Source organism: Talpa europaea (genome assembly GCF_964194135.1).
Source record: "Talpa europaea genome assembly, chromosome: 16".
In the NCBI taxonomy this organism is placed as follows: domain Eukaryota; kingdom Metazoa; phylum Chordata; class Mammalia; order Eulipotyphla; family Talpidae; genus Talpa; species Talpa europaea.
The window spans coordinates 28269885-28289083 of NC_140084.1; the positions used below are offsets into that span (position 1 = coordinate 28269885).

At 42.5% G+C, this 19199-nt stretch overlaps 1 protein-coding gene across 5 annotated transcripts in view; it reads right to left on the reverse strand.

Moving 5' to 3' along the window:
* The window catches only part of NUP93 (nucleoporin 93), a gene marked incomplete at its 5' end in the record, with an annotated part of 87503 nt that overhangs the window by 17989 nt on the left and 50315 nt on the right, over positions 1 to 19199 (reverse strand). For 4 of the 5 annotated variants that reach the window (XM_084257808.1, XM_084257807.1, XM_084257806.1 and 1 more), the window contains 4 exons: positions 2913 to 3052; positions 4833 to 4922; positions 7224 to 7298; positions 18799 to 18927. In XM_084257808.1, the coding sequence (XP_084113934.1) occupies positions 2913 to 3052; positions 4833 to 4922; positions 7224 to 7298; positions 18799 to 18927 (434 nt within the window). The remainder of the gene's footprint in view (positions 1 to 2912; positions 3053 to 4832; positions 4923 to 7223; positions 7299 to 18798; positions 18928 to 19199) is intronic. The other variant, XM_084257809.1, reaches the window with a different exon arrangement.

Below are 19199 nucleotides of genomic sequence, written 5' to 3' on the forward strand. Positions count from 1 at the left end.
TACACAAAAAAATAAAAATAATTGCGTGCATGGTAGGATTAAGAGGATACTTACACAACAGTGTTGCTATTCAATCACCAGAGTAGTTTTGGCAAACACATGTTCTGTATATGAGCACATTCAGGAAAACTTCCCCTGCTTCCAAAACAACACAGAAGCACAGCACACAAGACGTGGAGGCTTAACTAGGGAATGTTCATGTTGGTGTACACTGGGTTGCAGAATCTCAAGGGCAGTGCCACACAGAAAATGAATGTGAGCGCATTCTCTAAGGAGAGCCACACACTGAAAGTAAAAAAGCAGCTATTCTTTGCAACGTAAGACTTCAAAATAGAGTTCGTTGTTCTGAAAGTCAGTTCGTAGGGACTACCTCTGCACCATTACTCATAATATATCCCTCTACTATACTTTTTCATAGTCAAATTTTCTTTTTAGTTTTTAAATTGTTTTTCTGTTTTTTAGTCCACACCCCCCCCCCAACTATTTTAAATTGTCGGCAATATTTTTTTTTTTTTTACAATTCATTATGCTATGTATTTCATCTTCATGTCATCTCTACAACTGGACAAATAAATCAGGTCAAAACTTCTAGGGAGTTAACTCATTTTATGCCAACCTGACTCCATAAATGTTCATAATCACAATGCTGACTGTGTGTGTAAGCATCATGCATATACATAAAAATGGTGAAACTGCCTTAGTAGGTGAAAAGCTATCACAGATGCAGGTGCAAATTGTATAAAGTGGCCCATCATATGTTCTGTCATGCTATGTTTCACAAATAAATCACATTTAAGAACATTAATAATTGTCTTTTAAAGAATTTTTATTATTTTTTTTCCCCAGAAATATATTTTCAAGATTTTGATTTCCAGGATGTTATACTTTAGGAATTTTGATCTTTCAGGATTTCAACATTCAGGAATAATTTAAAAAGCAATCTATATAGAACCACATATTTATACAATCTGATCATAACTGTGTAATAATAATAAAAAATAACAAGGTACCATAAGACTCTGGATGTGGTATGAGACCCCTCCCCTTTTCTCAGGCCTTTTTGACATCTTTCAAAAATTTACAAAATGTGCATTTACCATTTTTATAATGAAAACAAAATTTAAGTTACTAAGTATAGTGAGTTCTCCATCACAAGACACATTTTAAAATTGAGGTAGGAAAAGGGATTAGAGGAAAAGAGACCTTCAGCACCCAGGACAGACATGCTCACTGTGGTCTCTTCCACCTTGAACTGAGACAACCCACAGCTAGCCAAGCCCAAGCTGAAGCAGCAGCTAAATTACTTAACTGCTAAGAACTAGCTTCAAATTTGGAATGTGAAAGGGAACAAACACTACATTTTCTCAACATTTTCAGTCTTCCATTTGAAAAGTGCACACATATATATATAGTCATTGGATGAGCATCAGTAAAAATACTTTAAAAATGAGTATAATTATTCTAAAATATTCCGTCTGTCTAAACAGGTAACTGTGAGTCCTTTAGAAGGAAGATACCAGAATACAAAAGAGAATATGGTCACAATAATTGTAGACCGGAAACTCCCAAATAGCTCAAGTACTGCTAAAGGAATGCATGGAACAAAAACTAAATGAAAAGAATATACAAGAAATCAGATGGCTGCCAGATATGAACCCAAGACAAGCAGCCTGGCAGCACTGATGAAGTCAGGTCCAGTGCTGCAGATCAGGTGCACTGAGGAAAAAGCAATCATAAGTAGTCATGTTAAAAATCCTAAAGGTTGTTACATGCTGTAAGAAATTGTGACTCATATTTTGCTGACATATAGCAATAAATACTACTACATACATTAGGTCCTTCAGGCTGTAGATTAATACACCCAAAATGTACACAAGGAAAATTGAGTCAAAGCCTGATGAAATATTTTATAACCTCTTTTGTGCCTATGACAGAAAGAATAAGAAACCACTTAGAACTTCAGGTTTTTCTTAGCAAGGGAATGGAGGTTAGCGAGCTTAATATGTTTGATGGCGTTTCACCCCATGCCACTATTGTAGAATTAATATAGTATTTGGTATAAAAAAACCTCTGCTCTAACACATCTGAATTACCTCAGTTACACCCAGGAAATCTATGACTTCCTAATGAAGTATTATTTTGTTGATAAAGGCCGGTTGCACTATAGGGTCACTGGCAGCGACACAGGCTCAGAAGCAAAGAGCTACAATTCAGCAAGTGCTTTCTTCTCCAGTCAACAGAGAGAGGCCCACCACTCCGTCTCTGAAATAAAGAGGGTCTGTTGCACTCTCACGACAGCCCCTACAGGCCAATTCAGAGCTGGAAGGAGTGTCCACAGGAGAGATGAAAGGCACAGGCCCAACTCACAAAGGGGACAAGTCAGAATTCAAGGGCACAGTCACGAACCCCTCCCCCCAGTGACCAAGTCCAATTAATGAGGTGGTGGCAAACAGAAACCCAGGCACAAATCACAGGCATTAGTAGCAGGGATTAACTGAGCAAGAGAATGAACGCTCAAAGTACCGTCCTAAGGTTTGAAAGTGGTAGTATTGCCAGGCGTAAAAATTAAGATATTGAATGAGAACAAAAGCGTGTAAGGAAGGAGTATTGGTTGAATGACACTAGGGAACAGGACCCAGACCTAGGCATTAGGCGTTAATAATCATGAAGTCTCTGTACTGAGGGACAGCGAGTAGAGATAAGAGAAAAAGCAAGTCTAACAGTGCTCCCATGGACCATATTTTTTGTATCACTGGGAGAAGTGTTTCTGAAAACAGGATTACACTTCTCAGCCTGGTTCAACCTTTAAATTACCCCAGCTACAGAGCACTCAGCCTAAAGACTACTTAAAACACGAGAACACCTGACTTCAAGGGACCTACAGATAGCCTGCAGTGCTCATGCTGCCTCACCTCTGCTCCAGGTACCCCAAGGCCTGCCTGACGAACTCCATGCGCACTTCCACGCTGCTGCGGCTCTTCAGGGCATCAGTTGCCGGTGTCAACAGCACATCTGTCATTTGTTTCACCATGGTCCACATGTCAGAGATGTTCTGCAACAAACGAGACCGCACGGGACAATGCTGCAGGGCTGGAGAAACTGGTTCTACACAGCACTTTGACCTCAAAGGCAGGCAGGATGAGGAGGGGGAAGAGTGTGATGTCCATCGTCTGAGTCCCTCAGGCTTAAGTCCTGTCCTGCCAGCTGCCAGGTGCTGTAGTCAGTGAGCAGCCCCTGTTCTGAGTTGGTTTTCAGATCAATTACAATTCCACCTACATAATTAAGACCACATAAAAGTAACCAGAACACTGAATCTCTGCAGGTCATCCCTTGAGAGAGAGTGAATATCAATCACTCTTATAATCACTCAGAGCTCTAGGAGCTTAAACTCCAGTAGTGCATAGCCCTTACAAGGTCATTTGAGGTTGTTAAGGCTTAAAATAAGAGTTTAACCTAAATAATACAGGTTCTGACCTCCCAGAGACTCTACAGGGGCCAGTGCTCTTCCCCCCACTCCGTGCGCACGACAGCCTACCATTTGCCTTCCCACTCACTCTCTTCAAAAGACACCTGCCAGGACAGCCTCCCAGGAGAGGAACAGGCGTTCTCTTCTGCGTGTTACCACCACCCAGCTGGGACTCCCGTTCCCCAAAAGCCTCCTGGTGCAAATCTGTCTTTAAAAATGTGTTCCTTCAATCCTTAGCAACTTTTATATAAGTAAAGAATCCTTGGAAGACAACACAATTAGAGAAAAGCAGACTTACGCTTTTTCCCACTTTAGATCTGTTCGTATTGCCTTATATTTTACTATTTAAAAAGAATAGGGCCTCCCCAGTGGCGCAGCGGTTGAGAACTGGGTTGCGAAGCTGCCGGCGACCTCTGCGGCGCCGGTTCGATCCCCGGCTGCTCCCCGGCCACCAGAGGAGGGTCCCACATGGTGCGCAGACCTCTCCTGCCGCCCGCTGCTCCCCTCAGCAGTGTACTTCGGTCCTTCTGCCTGCTCTGCTCCCTGCTCTGGCTCTGGTGAATTCTCTCACCCTCCCGCGCTTCTGACTGTACCCAGTGCATGTATAAACAAAACAAACAAACAAACAAACAAATAAATAAAACATGCCTCTAAAAAAAAAAAAAAAAAAAAGAATAAAGTTGGATGCATTTTGAAGACCAAAAAAATCCAAACCCTGTATGAGTGTTTGCCCCCATCACATCCTTTCCTTCTTTTCTCTTTCCTCCTGACAACCTCCCAACCCATCTACCATCTATCTAATCACCGATCCTTCTATCTCAGGGGGTGAAAACTGACCAGTGTAAAGAGTTAGGGAAGGGAATAAAGATGGAGAGTCAGAGAGGAAGGGAACCAGTGGGATGCAAAGGATGCTTTAAAAACCCCTCCAAGTCAAGTTCAAAGCTCATCAGGGTGAAGAACTTATCACCTTTATAATTGAGCGCTCGTTAAAAAGGTTGTACGTTTGTCTAGGAAGAGATACTGGTAAAGGAGTTTTTAGAACCTGACGGGACTTCAAAGCAAATACAGTTGAAGGAGAACTCTTGAGATAGTTAATTAATCCTGGTTGGGCCTTTTGAAGATATATAAAAAAAATATTCTTACATGCACACACACATTACATACACCCCCACACACACATACACACATACTCTTATAAAATCATCATCAAAAAACCGCCCCCAAATTATCTAAATAAAACTCTGAAGAACAGTTAACGTTTTATTTCACAGAATGTCTCTTCAGCACATTTCTGCCAAGTCAGCAAGCTTCTACTCCTGTCTGAATACCTGACCCAGGTTCCTACTCGGGTATGCCCCAGCACTACCTTATCATCCAGCTCTGCGACGGAAGCACAGAGGTCCACGAGGTTAGGCTGCAGATGTCCGTTTACAATCTTCTCGTTATAGATATAAATCTGAAATGATGAAAAGCAAAGTAAATGGCACAATTTCTATTTTCACCTCTTCTTAAAGTCTCTAGAAGCAGTTCTGAAGCCAGCTTCTGCCAAAAAAGCCAGCAGAAGCTGCAACCTTCCTCAAAGTGACCTTTTCTTCCTCAAAGTGGCTAAGCTAGCCACACTGCCTGGTCAGCAAGGCCGCCTCCAGCCACCCCATCTTGCATTTGGGCTCTGGACAGCCACATCAAAAGACACCAGAGATGGCTGCTACCCCGGCCTTCCTAAACCCAACAGGGAGCTCCAACCTCAGGAGGGGGTCTTTGGGAGGTGTCCCACAGGTAGTTCTGGCCTCTCAGCCCAGCAGATCTTCAGTCACAGTGCGCAAAGACCAAAGGGCAAGATGGGATGACAGAAGGACTCCCATGGCTGCATTCTAGGTCCCTGAAGCAAAGTGTGGTAATCTTTCTGCCAAACAGTCTGAATGGGCCCAGGCCCGGGATTCTAGACTGAGTGGAGAGTGTCAGGTCTCAGTCTTTTACATGTGTTGGAATAGTAGTTGCTGTACATTTAGGTGAAAACATTCCTGCTTCTCAGGGAAGAACATTTCATCAAGAAATGGGAAAATCACTATTACTTTGAATTTTATTTGAAAAGAACTAAAATGATGGTAAAAACTAGTAAGTTCTATTTTTTGAAGCCCTGTTCTTACCAAGGACTGAAAAAGGCAGTAATGTTAGACAAATCAGAACCCTATCGAAGTTGAGGTACCTGAACTTAAGGGGTGTTATAAAGATTCTATAAAAAGTTTTTAAGCAATAGGTGGCATTTAATCACTCAACAAGCATTTATTAGAGGCCTTCCCTTTGCAAGGTACTATGTTCAACACGGGTTATAAAGATGCCCTCACTTCTGGAGGGGACAGCCATGTAAGTAGCAGACACAGGCGTGATGTTATGGTGCCCTAAGTATAAAAAATGTTAGTTTTCTGAAGCTTTAGTCTTCACAGCTGTAGAAGATACTTAGCTTCTCTCCTCAGAAACTTATAATCATTAAGTCTGAACTCTGGTGGTGGCCCTGGCAATGGAAAGAGTCAGCCATAAAATGAAGGTAAATCCTAAGGTAAGACTTAAAGACATAAAATGAAGGATGTAGAGAGAGACATGTGAAAACCCAGCAATAACACATGACGGAGTTGGAAGGAAAGGATTCATGTGCAGTAGGCCAATGAGGCTGGCTTCTGCTACTTAAGAGTTTGAAGTGCCATTGGTACACTGAAGGAGAAAGACTTTTAAATAGCACTTAGAAAATTTTTCTCAGCAGGGTTACAAGAGGGATTTCTGATAATACCATCAGCCTACCAGGTAATTCAGTTAACACAGAACTCTATTTGCTAAGTAATTGACTACCGAAGGTAGACTCCTCTGTTAAATGGCACAGGGCCTAACAATTCTCACAGCAACCTGCGCCCTTCCATAGCTGTGACATATTGCTTCCACCACCCCACTCCAGACTGAGTGGCACCAACCTGGCTACAGTGGCACCAACGTGTTCTCCCCTCAAAGAACCACAGGAGTTGGTCATAACTGAGCATATGATCCTTGGCCACTGCCAGTGCGGGATGATCTAAAGGTGATGAAAGGCCACCATCCTCCACTCCCCTCTGATACTTTGTGGGGGAAAGCGGCAAATAAGAATAAGTCACACAGGTGGCCAAGCACTGCTTTATTTCAAAAAGTTAATTCCAGGTAAGTACGATGGTCAGTAAGTTTATGTACAACAGACTCCCTGTGCTCACCACAAACCATCTCAATCCACACCCACAGTACTGCAAGGTCATGATCTACAACCAGAACAATCACGAGTTCCTACAGGACAGTATTAAGTAGTGTTGAGTTAACTATGCTTACCAAGGTAGAAAAACATTAAAAAAATTTCTCTCACCAACAGGGGTGAAAAAGTATTTCTGATAAAACTATTGTCCTACTGGCTAATTCAGTTAATACAGAGCTCCACTGGCTAAGCAGTGTAGTTACTCAAAGCCTGATTATATACGGGCCATTGCCAAATGCAAAACGAGATGCCTTGGTCAGTGTAGAGGGCAGATTTCAATTTCCTTAAATGAAATCTGAGCCATTCTATTAACCCAATTTGATAGAATTCTCCAGTGACCTGGATGGTAAAATATTAACCCAGACTTCTGGACAAAGACCCAGAGTGTTTTCAGGGATTGACTTTCACATGAAGTCTTGTTTCCCTTTTAGTACCCAGAGGGCTCAGAAAAGATTTTTCTGATTTGATCTTCCTTGAGAATATACTCACCTGCCGGGCATAGGCCATTTCAATGCTGTCCAGAGAGCTTCGACCTGGAGGTCCCCCATCACTGATGTAACTTGGCTGTAGACAGATCCACATTTAGAACTGGTTAAGAACAGCATCAGTCACGTAAAAAAGTCATATAAACATATTTATCTTTAACAAAGCTGTGAGGGGTCTGTTTCTTAGTCAGACTTCCTCAAAATGATGATTTTTGGGATCCCAATAGAATGCAGCTCTCTTAGCAGGCACATGTGAGATGGGAGCAGGCACAGGACTCAATTTACAAACGCACATCTTTACAACAGTCAATTTCAATCCCAAGACCCCTTTCCACCTCATTTTCTCCATGTCTCCACACCACTAAGGATATCATTTTTATTTGTGGGCATCCCGGTTCCATCAATCACATCAGACAGCTGAGGGGATGAAGTCTGCAGGGTCACAACACTGGCATTCAGACATTTCCAATCTAGAGCCTGTAATAAGGCCAACAAGTTGCTGATACATTTTCTGCATCTGAAGATATGAAGCCAATCTGTTGGCGGGGGTTATTCATTCATTCAGTGAATACTAGCAAAGTGCCTGCTACATGCAGAGCTCTGTACCCATCCTTCCCCATGCGCATGGCCGCAGGCCCCCTCACAGACACTGGCCCAAGGAGCTCACCTTCTCGGGGGAGAGTCAGACACAAACATATGGGTAGGCTAAATCATTAGGCTTTTTAAAGAAAGACTAAAGTTAATCTCTGGCTGACGTTTTTTCCCCATTATGAAAAAATATGGACAAAATTGGGCATATTTTTATTAGGTTCATTAAGTATATCCTTAAATTTCTAATGTATTAGTTTGAACGGTACTGTAGCAAAAATAAAATAACTCAACTGTCTCTCATTAAAAATAAATCAGTGCTGTATTCTCTAAAGTCTAAAACAAAGCAGTTTAAAGAAGGCTTCCTGGGAAATTGATGGACAGTAAAACTTCCTAGCACCACAATGCTGGTAAAGGAACATGGTGTGAGCATTGATGGGGGTAGCAGAGAGAAGGGCAGCAGGCAGAATGGTGGGAATCTGAACCCTCAGGTTCCAGAGAATGAACACTGGACTGTCAGGACAACGTGGATCCAGAAGAATTTCACTCACTATAGCTTTATGGCCTGGGGTAGAGCACACTCTCCTGAAATCGAATGAAGGGCTTGTCCTAGACAATCTTGAGCAGTTCTCCCCAACTCCGATTTCCTGTGATCACTGGTATCAAAAGAGCTTTAAACCACGTACTGATGACCTTTGGCAGATGCTGGTGGGTGGCTGACCCAATAACCATTCCCAATCCCTGTCTCTCACCTCTGTCCCCTGCATATGGCATATAGAGTTAAACATATCCAATGATATATGGGTAAATGTTCAGCAACCAGCCTGGGGAAGAGGATCTGATATGTAGCATTTGGCGCCAAAAATCCTACACCACGACGGCAGACATCAAGCTATCCCAGGTGATACCGACTAAATTACAAATTTTCTGAAAATTTAAGAATTGACCTTTGTGAGCTGAATCTTACACACTACTAAATACCCTTTCCAGCCTCTGCTATGTCTAGCTACTGTGCCCTTGTTCTAGCCAGTGAGATAAAAGCACAGGCCTGTTGGTGCATTTGGGGCCAGCTTTGGTTTTCCTAATAAAGGGAGAAATAAGAATTGATCGTGGCCTTTCAGCCTTCTCCCTGAAATGTCAAGGCTGTCAAGACTGCAACAGCACCTGTGAACCTGGAGTCAGAGTACGTGCTAAGGATGGTGGTGTGCAAAGACAGGAGGCTTTAGGTTTTGTGACACTGCAGCCAACACTCTCCACAACTACAGACTTCTTGTTAGGTTGAATTTTCTGTTACTCATACAGGAAAGAAAGTATTCCTATCTGAAACACAGAGTTACCCAAAATCACAAGTTCACAGTAACAGCAGCTACTTATTGAACACTTACTATGTGCTGAGTACGATCTTAATTTCCATGTCTGAAGTAACTTCCATAATCCTATGAGATAAATACTTTCACTCTATCAATTTTACAGATGAAGACACCAAATCGCACAGAAAGCAACTTGCCCAATGTCACTCCCATAGGAAACAGTGGACCCAAGGTTTGAATCCACAGTCTGGTACCAACATGCCTGCCATGGCTGCTAGGAACTTTTCCAGGACAGCCATCTGAGAATAGGGAAAGTGGTGGCTAGAAATCTGGCTCCACACTACTCACTTGCTATGTCACCTTGATTGAGTATATGGCTTTTCTGATCCCCGATTTCTTTAAGCTGTACAACAGGGGTAGTGAGGGTACCCACCTTGTAGGTTTGCAATGAAGATTAAATGTGGAAAAAGCAGTATTTACCTCACAGGAATGTTGTGAGAAATAAGGAGAAAGAACTTAGCATAGTACCAAACATGTGGCCTATAAACATTAGCAGTTGTTATCATTTGCTAAATGAAAAATAAACAACCATAATGAACACAGGAACAAACCCTGCACTGGACAACAACAGACAGATGTGGATACTACAAAAACAGAACCTAAATATTTTACTGTGTACTGGCTAGAAATCCTCATCTCATTTTTCTATAATGAACACACATTCTGTGCATGAACAGAACCCTCCACCGGGTCATTTTCTACTTCTAGACTAATTCAGAGTGTCCCTAGTAACGCTGAGTTGAGGACTGCTCTATAAGATAGCTACCTTTCTGGAACCATCTGAAAGTTGAAGATCCCAAAGTCTTTTAAAGACACAGGGTCTAAACCTGCTAATTCCAATGACTAAACCGGAAGGGATAAATAGGAGGGTAAAAAGGGGAACAGCACTGAAACATTTCTGCAAGGACATAGTTCTTTCAGCTAAATATATGTAAACAGCTTTGAGAAATATTTTCCAGCACTAAAAATCTAATTTCTTAAATTATCCATTTAAAAAGTAGTTGGTCTTCGGTCTTCAAATTTCCATTTAAATTAATTTTGCCTAATGCTCTTGTTTTCAAAAGTATTTTTCCTTCATTTGCCCTTGGCCAAGCCTCTTTCACTACGCAGAAAGTCAATTATCCATCCACGGGATACGTACACATACATTCCTGAGCAAAGCACCAATAAATGTGCACTGCAATTTCAAAGCTGGGGGTGCTCGAGAGCTGGGAAAGTGGATGCCAGTAAGCTGTTCAAGAATAACACTCAAACTCCTCAGATATGTGGGTTTTTCTGTTCTGAGTCTGGTCAAGTCATGGTGGGGATGACAGGGATAGGAAATCAGAGACCAGAAAGGCAGAGAAGATGGGTGCAAGGACTAGAGAGGGAAAAGAGGGGTTCACCCAGGAGTCTGGAGACAGGTGGACAAAGTGTAATCTTTGGGAGCAGGTATGAGAATGGACTTGTCAAAATGGCCAGTGTTCCCCGAAACAGTCAATTACAGGTAAGTCGCAGTTGGAGAATGGTAAGAGAGAACTACAGATTTTTATTAAGTAACTTTTGTACAAAGCCTATCCAGGGATCATTACAACTCTCCAAACGAGTGCCCATTCTCATTTGGGAATAGGGAACATAGTTAGCATTCCTAGTAAAACAAGTGGAGAGTAAAAAGAAAATATACTACAGAAAGATGAGAGTTTAATTTCCAAGAGGAATGTTTTCGCCGAATATAAGCAAAATGGAAGCAAAGTAATTTAATTTGTAACAGCTGGCTATAAAATCTGTACATAGAAACACAGTATCACAAGAAAAAAACACCATTTGGGGGCCAGAAGACCCAGGTTCTTAACACAACCCCATTAGTAATGACTTCAGATGGATCTACACATACAAGTGTGCACACACCGGAGTGATATGGAGGGATGGGGGTGCACCAGCAACAGAGGCTGTCCGTGTGCGGGGTGAAGAGAGCAGCTGAGCCACCACTGTAGGTCAGGCATGTGTAAAAAGAAACCACTTGTGTGAGATACATAACAGCAATAAAATGGAGGGCCTGCTAAGCTGTTTTTAAAACTTCTTTTTGAAAGAGCAGCTGAGCACTTTTGATACTTGAAATCCTATTCAAATTCCAATACGTGAAACAAATCTACCCTTTAGGAAACCACCAGGGAGTCCTACCAGACAAGCTTGGAATCATCTAGTCATCAAAACTCTGCCAGTCTGTATTTTATTGTATCCTATCAAGTCTCAGACAGCATTTATTGTAAACAAAAGATATCAAAAGAAAGAAAAAATGCAGTCAAATGATGACATACCACTAAAATTAAGACATCCTGATTTTGGAGATGATAAAACATAGAAAAGATGTGTGACTGGAAATTAAGTCAGTTAACATCAAAATTAGATACAATGTTCAATGTGCCCAGTTGATACACCAGTATAGATGCTGGACCTTAGCTTCTCTCCCAGCCTGCTGATTACTTGGCTTTTCCATATAATGCACTAACGGATCATCTGCTGACTGTGTCTACCACCAAAGTCATGCTACACCAGATCAGACAAACTTACCTTTAAATACCATTTTAAAAGTCAGCTAAGGGCCTCCCTGGTGGTGCAAGGGGTTGAGTTGAGTTTGATCCCCGGCCAGGGAGCTACCCACATGGCTCAGCCGATCTCTCCTGTCTCACCTGCTGGTCCCCTCAGCAGCGTACTTCAGTAGATTTGCCCATTCTGCTCCCCACTCTGTCTCTAATGAATTTTCTCACTCCCCACACTCCAGCTCTTGTATGCATAAATAAATAAAATAGATCTTTTTTTAAAAAAAGAAGTCAGCTAAGACATACTCAGGGTCCCAGGAGGGCTCAAACCCCACATGCTAGCATGTACAGAGCACAGCACTAGGGCTCTTCCTCTCACTGACCACTAGATGCGAGGACCAGGGCACCAGGGCACTTAACCAAGAATCTCTTTTTTGTGTCAAAGCACATCATTTTGATTCAGTCCACAACTTGAAAAGTTATTAACAATCTTTCAATTCCTCCCTGCCTTAAAAATTATACTTCTTTTCTCAATGATATCCTAAGGAAATTAATTTTCCAAACTGAATTTATGCTACTGAAGCATCATCTCCTTTATTAAAACTTGCCAGGAATAGATATTACCAATGTGTAATTGCTCTCCTTGTTATTGGCAGCCTTGGGGGGGAAATATTTCTAGAAATCACCATATCCTAGCCCATTTTTTGCTTAAAGAAAAAAAGGAGCCCCAAGCCTTTTTTATTAAATTATCCAAATTTGGACATTTTCCCTCAAATATATGGTCAGCTCAAAATGATCTGATGCCTCATTCCTAACGAATTATTCTTTGGAGTTCAAATCTTATTCCTGACAATAAAGTACCCAGTAAAGAATGGTTTAGATAGCAAGTCATACTCTAATTACTTCCCTTTATTCCCAAAGTCTGTTTTCATTCCTAGCAATACTTTATAAATCAAAGGAAGCACTTAAAAAGGAAAGGCCTAGGCTCATACATATGTGGTTAAAATAAACTCGTTAATACTATGTAGCTTACCAAGCACTAATCACCATGGTACACACTGCCAGGATGTACTGAGTGGGTGCTCATGAGGCCCCAGCTAGGGCTTGCATGTGTCCCACACCACTACAACACCTCTTCCTTCACAATGCACATACCCAGGCCGGGAGTCCAGGTCTGTCCAACTCCAGCCATCTCTGGCCTTCACACTCTGTGGTTTCCTCATAGAGAGGGTAGGGGTAAGTACCTGCCCCAATGGAGATAATATCACCTTTCCATCATTTTGAAGGAAATTATATAGAAAAGATGGCAAAAATACATGTTTTCCACATTCATGAGAATGGTTAAATTGAGAGAGATTTAAAAAAAAAGGGGGGGGCCTCCTTGGTGGCGCAAGGGGCTAAGATGGAAGCTATGAAGCTGTCTGCAGCCTCTGCAGTACAAGTTCAATCCCCCGGCCGGCAGGGAGCAAACCACATGGCGCAGCAGACCTCTCCTGACTCACCCGCTGCTCCCCTCAGCAGTGTACTTTAGTCAATCTGCCTGTTCTGTTTCCCACTCTGTCTCTGGTGAATCCTTTCACCCTCCCACACATCTGGCCTGTACCCCAGCCTTTGTATGCATAAATAAATAAATCTTAAAAAAATTTTTTTTAAAAAAAGGTGGCAAGGATATGGAACAAATGGAATTCTTACCTTCTGCTGGGGTAAGGGTAGTACAATACAACCATTTGGGGAAATTGTCCAGTAGTATTAACTATGGCCGGACATATGCATTCCCTTTCACTCAGCAATTCCCCTCTTAGGTACACCCAACAGAGATGTAATCATATGCTCAACAAAAGACACACCTATGATATTAGTCACAGAGCAAAATTTTAAAATTATGAGAACCAGAATCAAGAACTAGAAACTATACAAATGTCCCACAAATGTCTATTTGAATGGATGAATAGACTATGGATAGACCGTTCAGTCATGAGGATGAATGGCCACAACTACATGCACCAATACTCAGGAAGTAAAGCAAGAAGAATTAAGAGCACATATTCTTTGATTCCATTCATAGAAAGTTCAAAAATAAACAAGATTTATCTGCAAGGTTAGAAGTTAGGGCAGCAGTGGGATAAAGAGTAATGACTAGAGGGCCTCCCCGGTGGCGCAGCGGTTGAGCACTGGGTTGCGAAGCTGCCCGCAGCCTCTGCAGCGCCGGTTCGATCCCCAGCTGCTCCCCGGCCACCAGAGGAAGGTCCCACATGGCGCGTGGACCTCTCCTGCCGCCCGCTGATCCCCTCAGCAGTGTACTTCGGTCCCTCTGCCTGTTCTGCTCCCCGCTCTGGTTCTGCTGAATTCTCTCACCCTTCTGCGCTTCTGACTGTGCCCAGTGCTTGTATAAATAAATAAATAAATAAATCTTTAAATAATTAAATAAATAAATAAAAATTCAACAAAAGCTTTAAAAAAAAAGTAATGACTGGAAAGGTGCAGTTAGGGGGTTGCTGGGGGTCTGGTAATGTTCTCCTTCTTCATCTGGGAGTGTTCCATTTGTGATAATTCACTGAGCTATATACTTAGGATGTGTGCACTTTTCTGTATATATGTCATAATTCGGGAGGGAAATTCAAAATAGCAACAAACAACAAAACCTACAAGTTTCCAGAAAATGGCAATTCCCTGTATAACCTGGAGTGAGAATCATCTGTATCACTTGCCAGCTTCTAGTTCAAAACTTTCCATTCTACTAGGTCTCACAACAGAAACAGCAAAAGTATTGATAACTTCCTTCCAAGGGGACTTGAGGTCAAGGAAGAAGAGTCTATTAAATAGACCAGTCTATTTTTAAGAAAAGAGCAATCAAGAAAGAATATTTCATTAGCAACTTAAATTACTTCCAAATCCCAATACATACCACAACCTATTAACACCATTTTTAAAAATGAAGTTTATAATCCATGGGCTGTTCTAGTTCTCTTCCCAGACACATAAGACATTGAAAAAAAACATTACGCTGGCCAAGTGTTTGATGCATATTAGTTCTTCCCTCACAAAGACGTTCATCTGAGTCTTAAGTCTTTAAATCAGGATAAATTTGCAGGTAGGGAATCTGAGAAGTTACCCTTAGGCATAACAAACTGAAAAGCCACCCAATCCTTGACCCAAACTTTAACAGTCCTAGGCCACATCAGCATCACGAACGTCAGCCGTCTCTTATGAAAAGAATGCTAGTTAGCCCAATAGCTTCTGTGAAAAAGACTTCTCAGGAAGCACTGGTAATATTATTTGAAAATGTCTAAGCTATGCTTTCTTGTAACATTATAGTTTTTTTTTTTTTTACATTATAGTTTTAATTACCTCCAAATAACCTGAAACTACTTTTTAAGAAAGTATCACCATTCTCCCCAATGACCCCATTTCACCAGCAAAGACACTTAAGGTTTACAGGGTTAAATAACTTGGACAAAGTCTCAGAACCAGTCAGTGGGGAAGTTAAGAACGAACCCTGGGGGTCTCCCCGGTGGCGCAGCGGTTGAGCGCTGGGTTGCGAAGCTGCCCGTGGCCTCTGCCGCGCCGGTTCGATCCCCGGCTGCTCCCCGGCTACTCCCCGGCCACCGGAGGATGGTCCCACATGGTGCGCAGACCTCTCCTGCCGCCCGCTGCTCCCCTCAGCAGTGTACTTCGGTCCTTCTGCCTGCTCTGCTCCCTGCTCTGGCTCTGGTGAATTCTCTCACCCTCCTGCGCTTCTGACTGTACCCAGTGCATGTATAAACAAAACAAACAAACAAACAAATAAATAAATAAAACATGCCTCTATTTAAAAAAAAAAAAAAAAAAAGAATGAACCCTGGGGCTAATCTCTTCCCAATACCAGGGTGGAAAATGTGTGGCAGGTCACAGCTTCCCCAGGCACAAGGGCAGACATCACTAATCAAGCAAGATATTCTTTCCTGCTGACCCCAAGATGCAGCCTTAAATCCCTCTCAGGAAAGATGTCCAGGATAGATTAAGAACAGACCACAAAGTAAGCTAACTTCTGTATAAGAAGGTTGGGGGATAAGGAAATAAACATGAGAAAGTAGTTAAAGTGATTATCTCTGGGGGAGGCAAAAGGAGGAGGAAATGGGCTTTTGGGGTCATGGTTTTTAATTCTTGAATCATATAAATATATTACCTTTTTCAAAAACTGGATTTTAAAAGAGAAAAACCATCAAGTTAGCACTGTTTCTAAGCAATTAACACTGGCAATTAAGACAACCCCATTTATACCCACTCTAAAATCATAGTTTCAACATATCCCTAATACTTCAGTTAGCACACAGGTACAGACAAATGATTCATTCATCAAGCACCTACTATGTTCTAGGTATTCATCAAGGCTCTGGAGATATAAGGGTAAATGAAACAAACACCCTTACCTTCATGGAACTCAATTTCAACTATAAGCAATGACATAAAACATATGCAGTGGTATGTGGGAGAAAGTGTTAAAGAGAAAAATACAGCAAAAAAGGAGGAGTACAGAAGTGTTGAAGTGGGAGAGGATGTTTGGATTTCAGTTATCAAGGCCTCAGAAGGCCTCTCTGAGATGGTATTGGATAAATATTTGAAGGAAGTGGGAGACAGTCACACAGTTCCACTCAATTATTTGGGAGAAGAGCATTCTAGGCAGAAGCAACAAGAAAGACAGAGGACTTGAGGTAGGAGCAAGCCTTCCAGGTTTGTTTAAGGAATCTGTAAGGAGCTTGTCTGGCTGGAGTAGCAAAAGCAACAGGGAAGAGTCCTCATTTAACACTGTGATAGGTTCTTGGGAACTTCAACTTTAAGCAAAATGACATATAAAAAAAAGAAAACAGGGCCTCCCTTGCTGGCGCAGTGGTTGAGTGCTGGGCTGCAAAGCTGCCCGCAGCCTCTGCAGTGCCATTTGGATCCCTGGCTACGGGCGAGGGTCCCACATGGTGCGACAGACCTCTCCTGCTGCGCCTGCTGCTCCCCTCAGCAGTGTATTTTGTCAAGTCTGCCTGTTCTGTTCCCCGTTCTGGCTCTGGTGAATTCTCTTACCCTCCCACGCTTCTGGGAGGGAGGGAGGGAAAGAGGGAGGGAGGGAGGGAGGGAGGGAGGGAGGGAGGGAGGGAGGGAGGGAGGGAGGGAGGGAGGGAAGGAAACAAGCAATCCCAGTCAATGCTGAAAGCAACAAATTCATTTGGGAACCTGGTTTTGCTATATGTTGTTTCATTTACCATGACAATTTCCAAGAACCTATCTATGACATTAAGCAAAAGCAATGGGGAGCAACTGGGTAAGGTGAGCTTGAAGAGGCAAGAAAACCAAGTCAGGTAGGGACTTAGAGGTCATGGTGAAGACTTTGGCCTTTATTCCACTGGAAGGTCCCGAAGAGAGGAATGACACAATCTAGTGTGTTTTAATAGTGTTACCCTGACTCTGCGTTGAGGAAAAGCAGGGAGACCAACATGGTTGGCAACATCTAATGTAGCCCTTAATAATCCCCATCTCCTGGTATTCAAGTCCTTGTATAATCCTTTTCCCTTTAGTATAGACTGGATTTAGTGACTTCTGACAGAGAGGTTTCAAGATAAAGTTACAGAAAGACTGTGGTTTCTGTTGTCGTGGGAGCTCTTTAGTGCTCCCTCAGACCCATCACTCTTGCTCTAGGGGCGGCAAGCTGTCCTACTGATGTCTCTGGCCAAGAGCCCAGAGAGCACCTGAGGTGTGCAAGAGCCATGAATGAGTGAGCTTGAAGTGGCTCCTCCCACAACCCTGACCACAGCCTCAAGACACCCTGAATCAGAAATACCCATCTAAGCTAAATGCTCACTCACTTGGGTTTGGAATAATGTATCACACAGCAGCAGACAACTAAAACCGGGCAGGAGGCTAGGTCGACAACCTGAGCAAGAGGTGATGGTGGTTTGGACCAGAGTGCAGACAATGGAGGTGGTAAGAAGTGCTAGATTTGGGGTATATTTTGGGAGACAGGATTAAGTGAAGTTGCCAACATGTGAGAGAGACTAGGCTGGAGGAGAGGACAAAAATGAATCTGAGGTTTTTTTTATCTGAGCAAGTAAAAAACTGTAATTGCCATTTATAAAGATGAGCAACTGTGAAAAGTAAAGGCTGGTGTGGGGCTGGGGATAGGGGAGCATCTGCCCTCATGGCTCAGTTCTGGCCATGTTCAGCCTGAAATGAGATGGCTCTGAGATATCCAAGCAGAGAGAGCCAAGAAAACGACTAGATGAATGAGTCTGGGGTTTGGGGCTGCTGAATCTTCGGCTTACAGATATTTAAAGCCATAAGCGCAGATGAGATCAAGAGGGAAATGAGGGCCTCCCCTGGTGGTGCAGCGGTTGAGCACTGGGCTGCAAAGCTATGCCCACAGCCTCTGCAACGCCGGATCGATCCCCAGCCACCGAAGAGGGTCCCACATGGCTCCCAGACCTCTCCTGCCGCCCGCTGCTCCCCTCAGCAGTGTTTCGTCAGTCTGCCTGTTCTGTTTCCCGCTCTGGCTCTGGTGAATTCTCTCACCCTCCCGCGCTTCTGACTGTACCCAGTGCTTGTATAAATAAATATTTTTAAAAAACAGCAAGAAAATGAATGAATTATAGACAGCAACAAGATGAAACTCCACTTAATCATGGGTTCGGCATAATTTTGCATGATAATAAAAGTGACTTTCTATCAATTATATAACACACATATACAAAATAATAGCCTTTATGTGCATATAAATATTATATAAAAATAGAGAAAATATCTGGAAAAATTCAAATCAAACTGATAAGTATGACTCTCAAAAAAAATAAATAAATAAAAGAGGGAAACGACTGAGGGAGAAACAAAAAAAGGTTAAGGATTGGGCCCCAGACAATGAAGCATCTCGAGGTCAAGGAGTTAGGGAAAAAATCAGCAAAGGAGACTGAGGAGAGGCAGCTGGACATGTTGGAAAAAAGCCAGGCAAATGGGGGCATCCTAGAAACCAAACATACATAGTGTTTCAAGGAGAGAGTGAGCAACCGCGCCAAGACGGCCAAAACAGGCATTCTTCAACCTCACATTTTTATTAACAGTGGTTTTTCTTTTGGACTCAGCCTACCTCACTTTCTTGAGTAAAGTCAAGGGCGTCTTCTCCTGATGCCAGCAGCGTGTGGAGAATTCGCTGTTTGACCTGCTCCCACTCGACCAGCATTGACTCTCGGTGGTACTCCTCAGCCATGCCAAATGTCTGTCAGGAAGAAGCAGAGATGATGCAAACAGAAAAGCAAAGAACAGTTTCTCTTAAAGACTAATAGAAATAAACTCCAAATGTATTCAAGATTTAGATACCAGACCTGCAACAATAAAATACATAGACGACACTGACAATATGTTCCATGTTATCAACAGTAAATATATTTTTGGTGATTCAACCCATATGGCAAGGGAGTTAAAGACAAATATAAACAAGTGGGATGACCTCAAATTAAAAAGCTTCTATACAGTGAAGGAAAATACAAG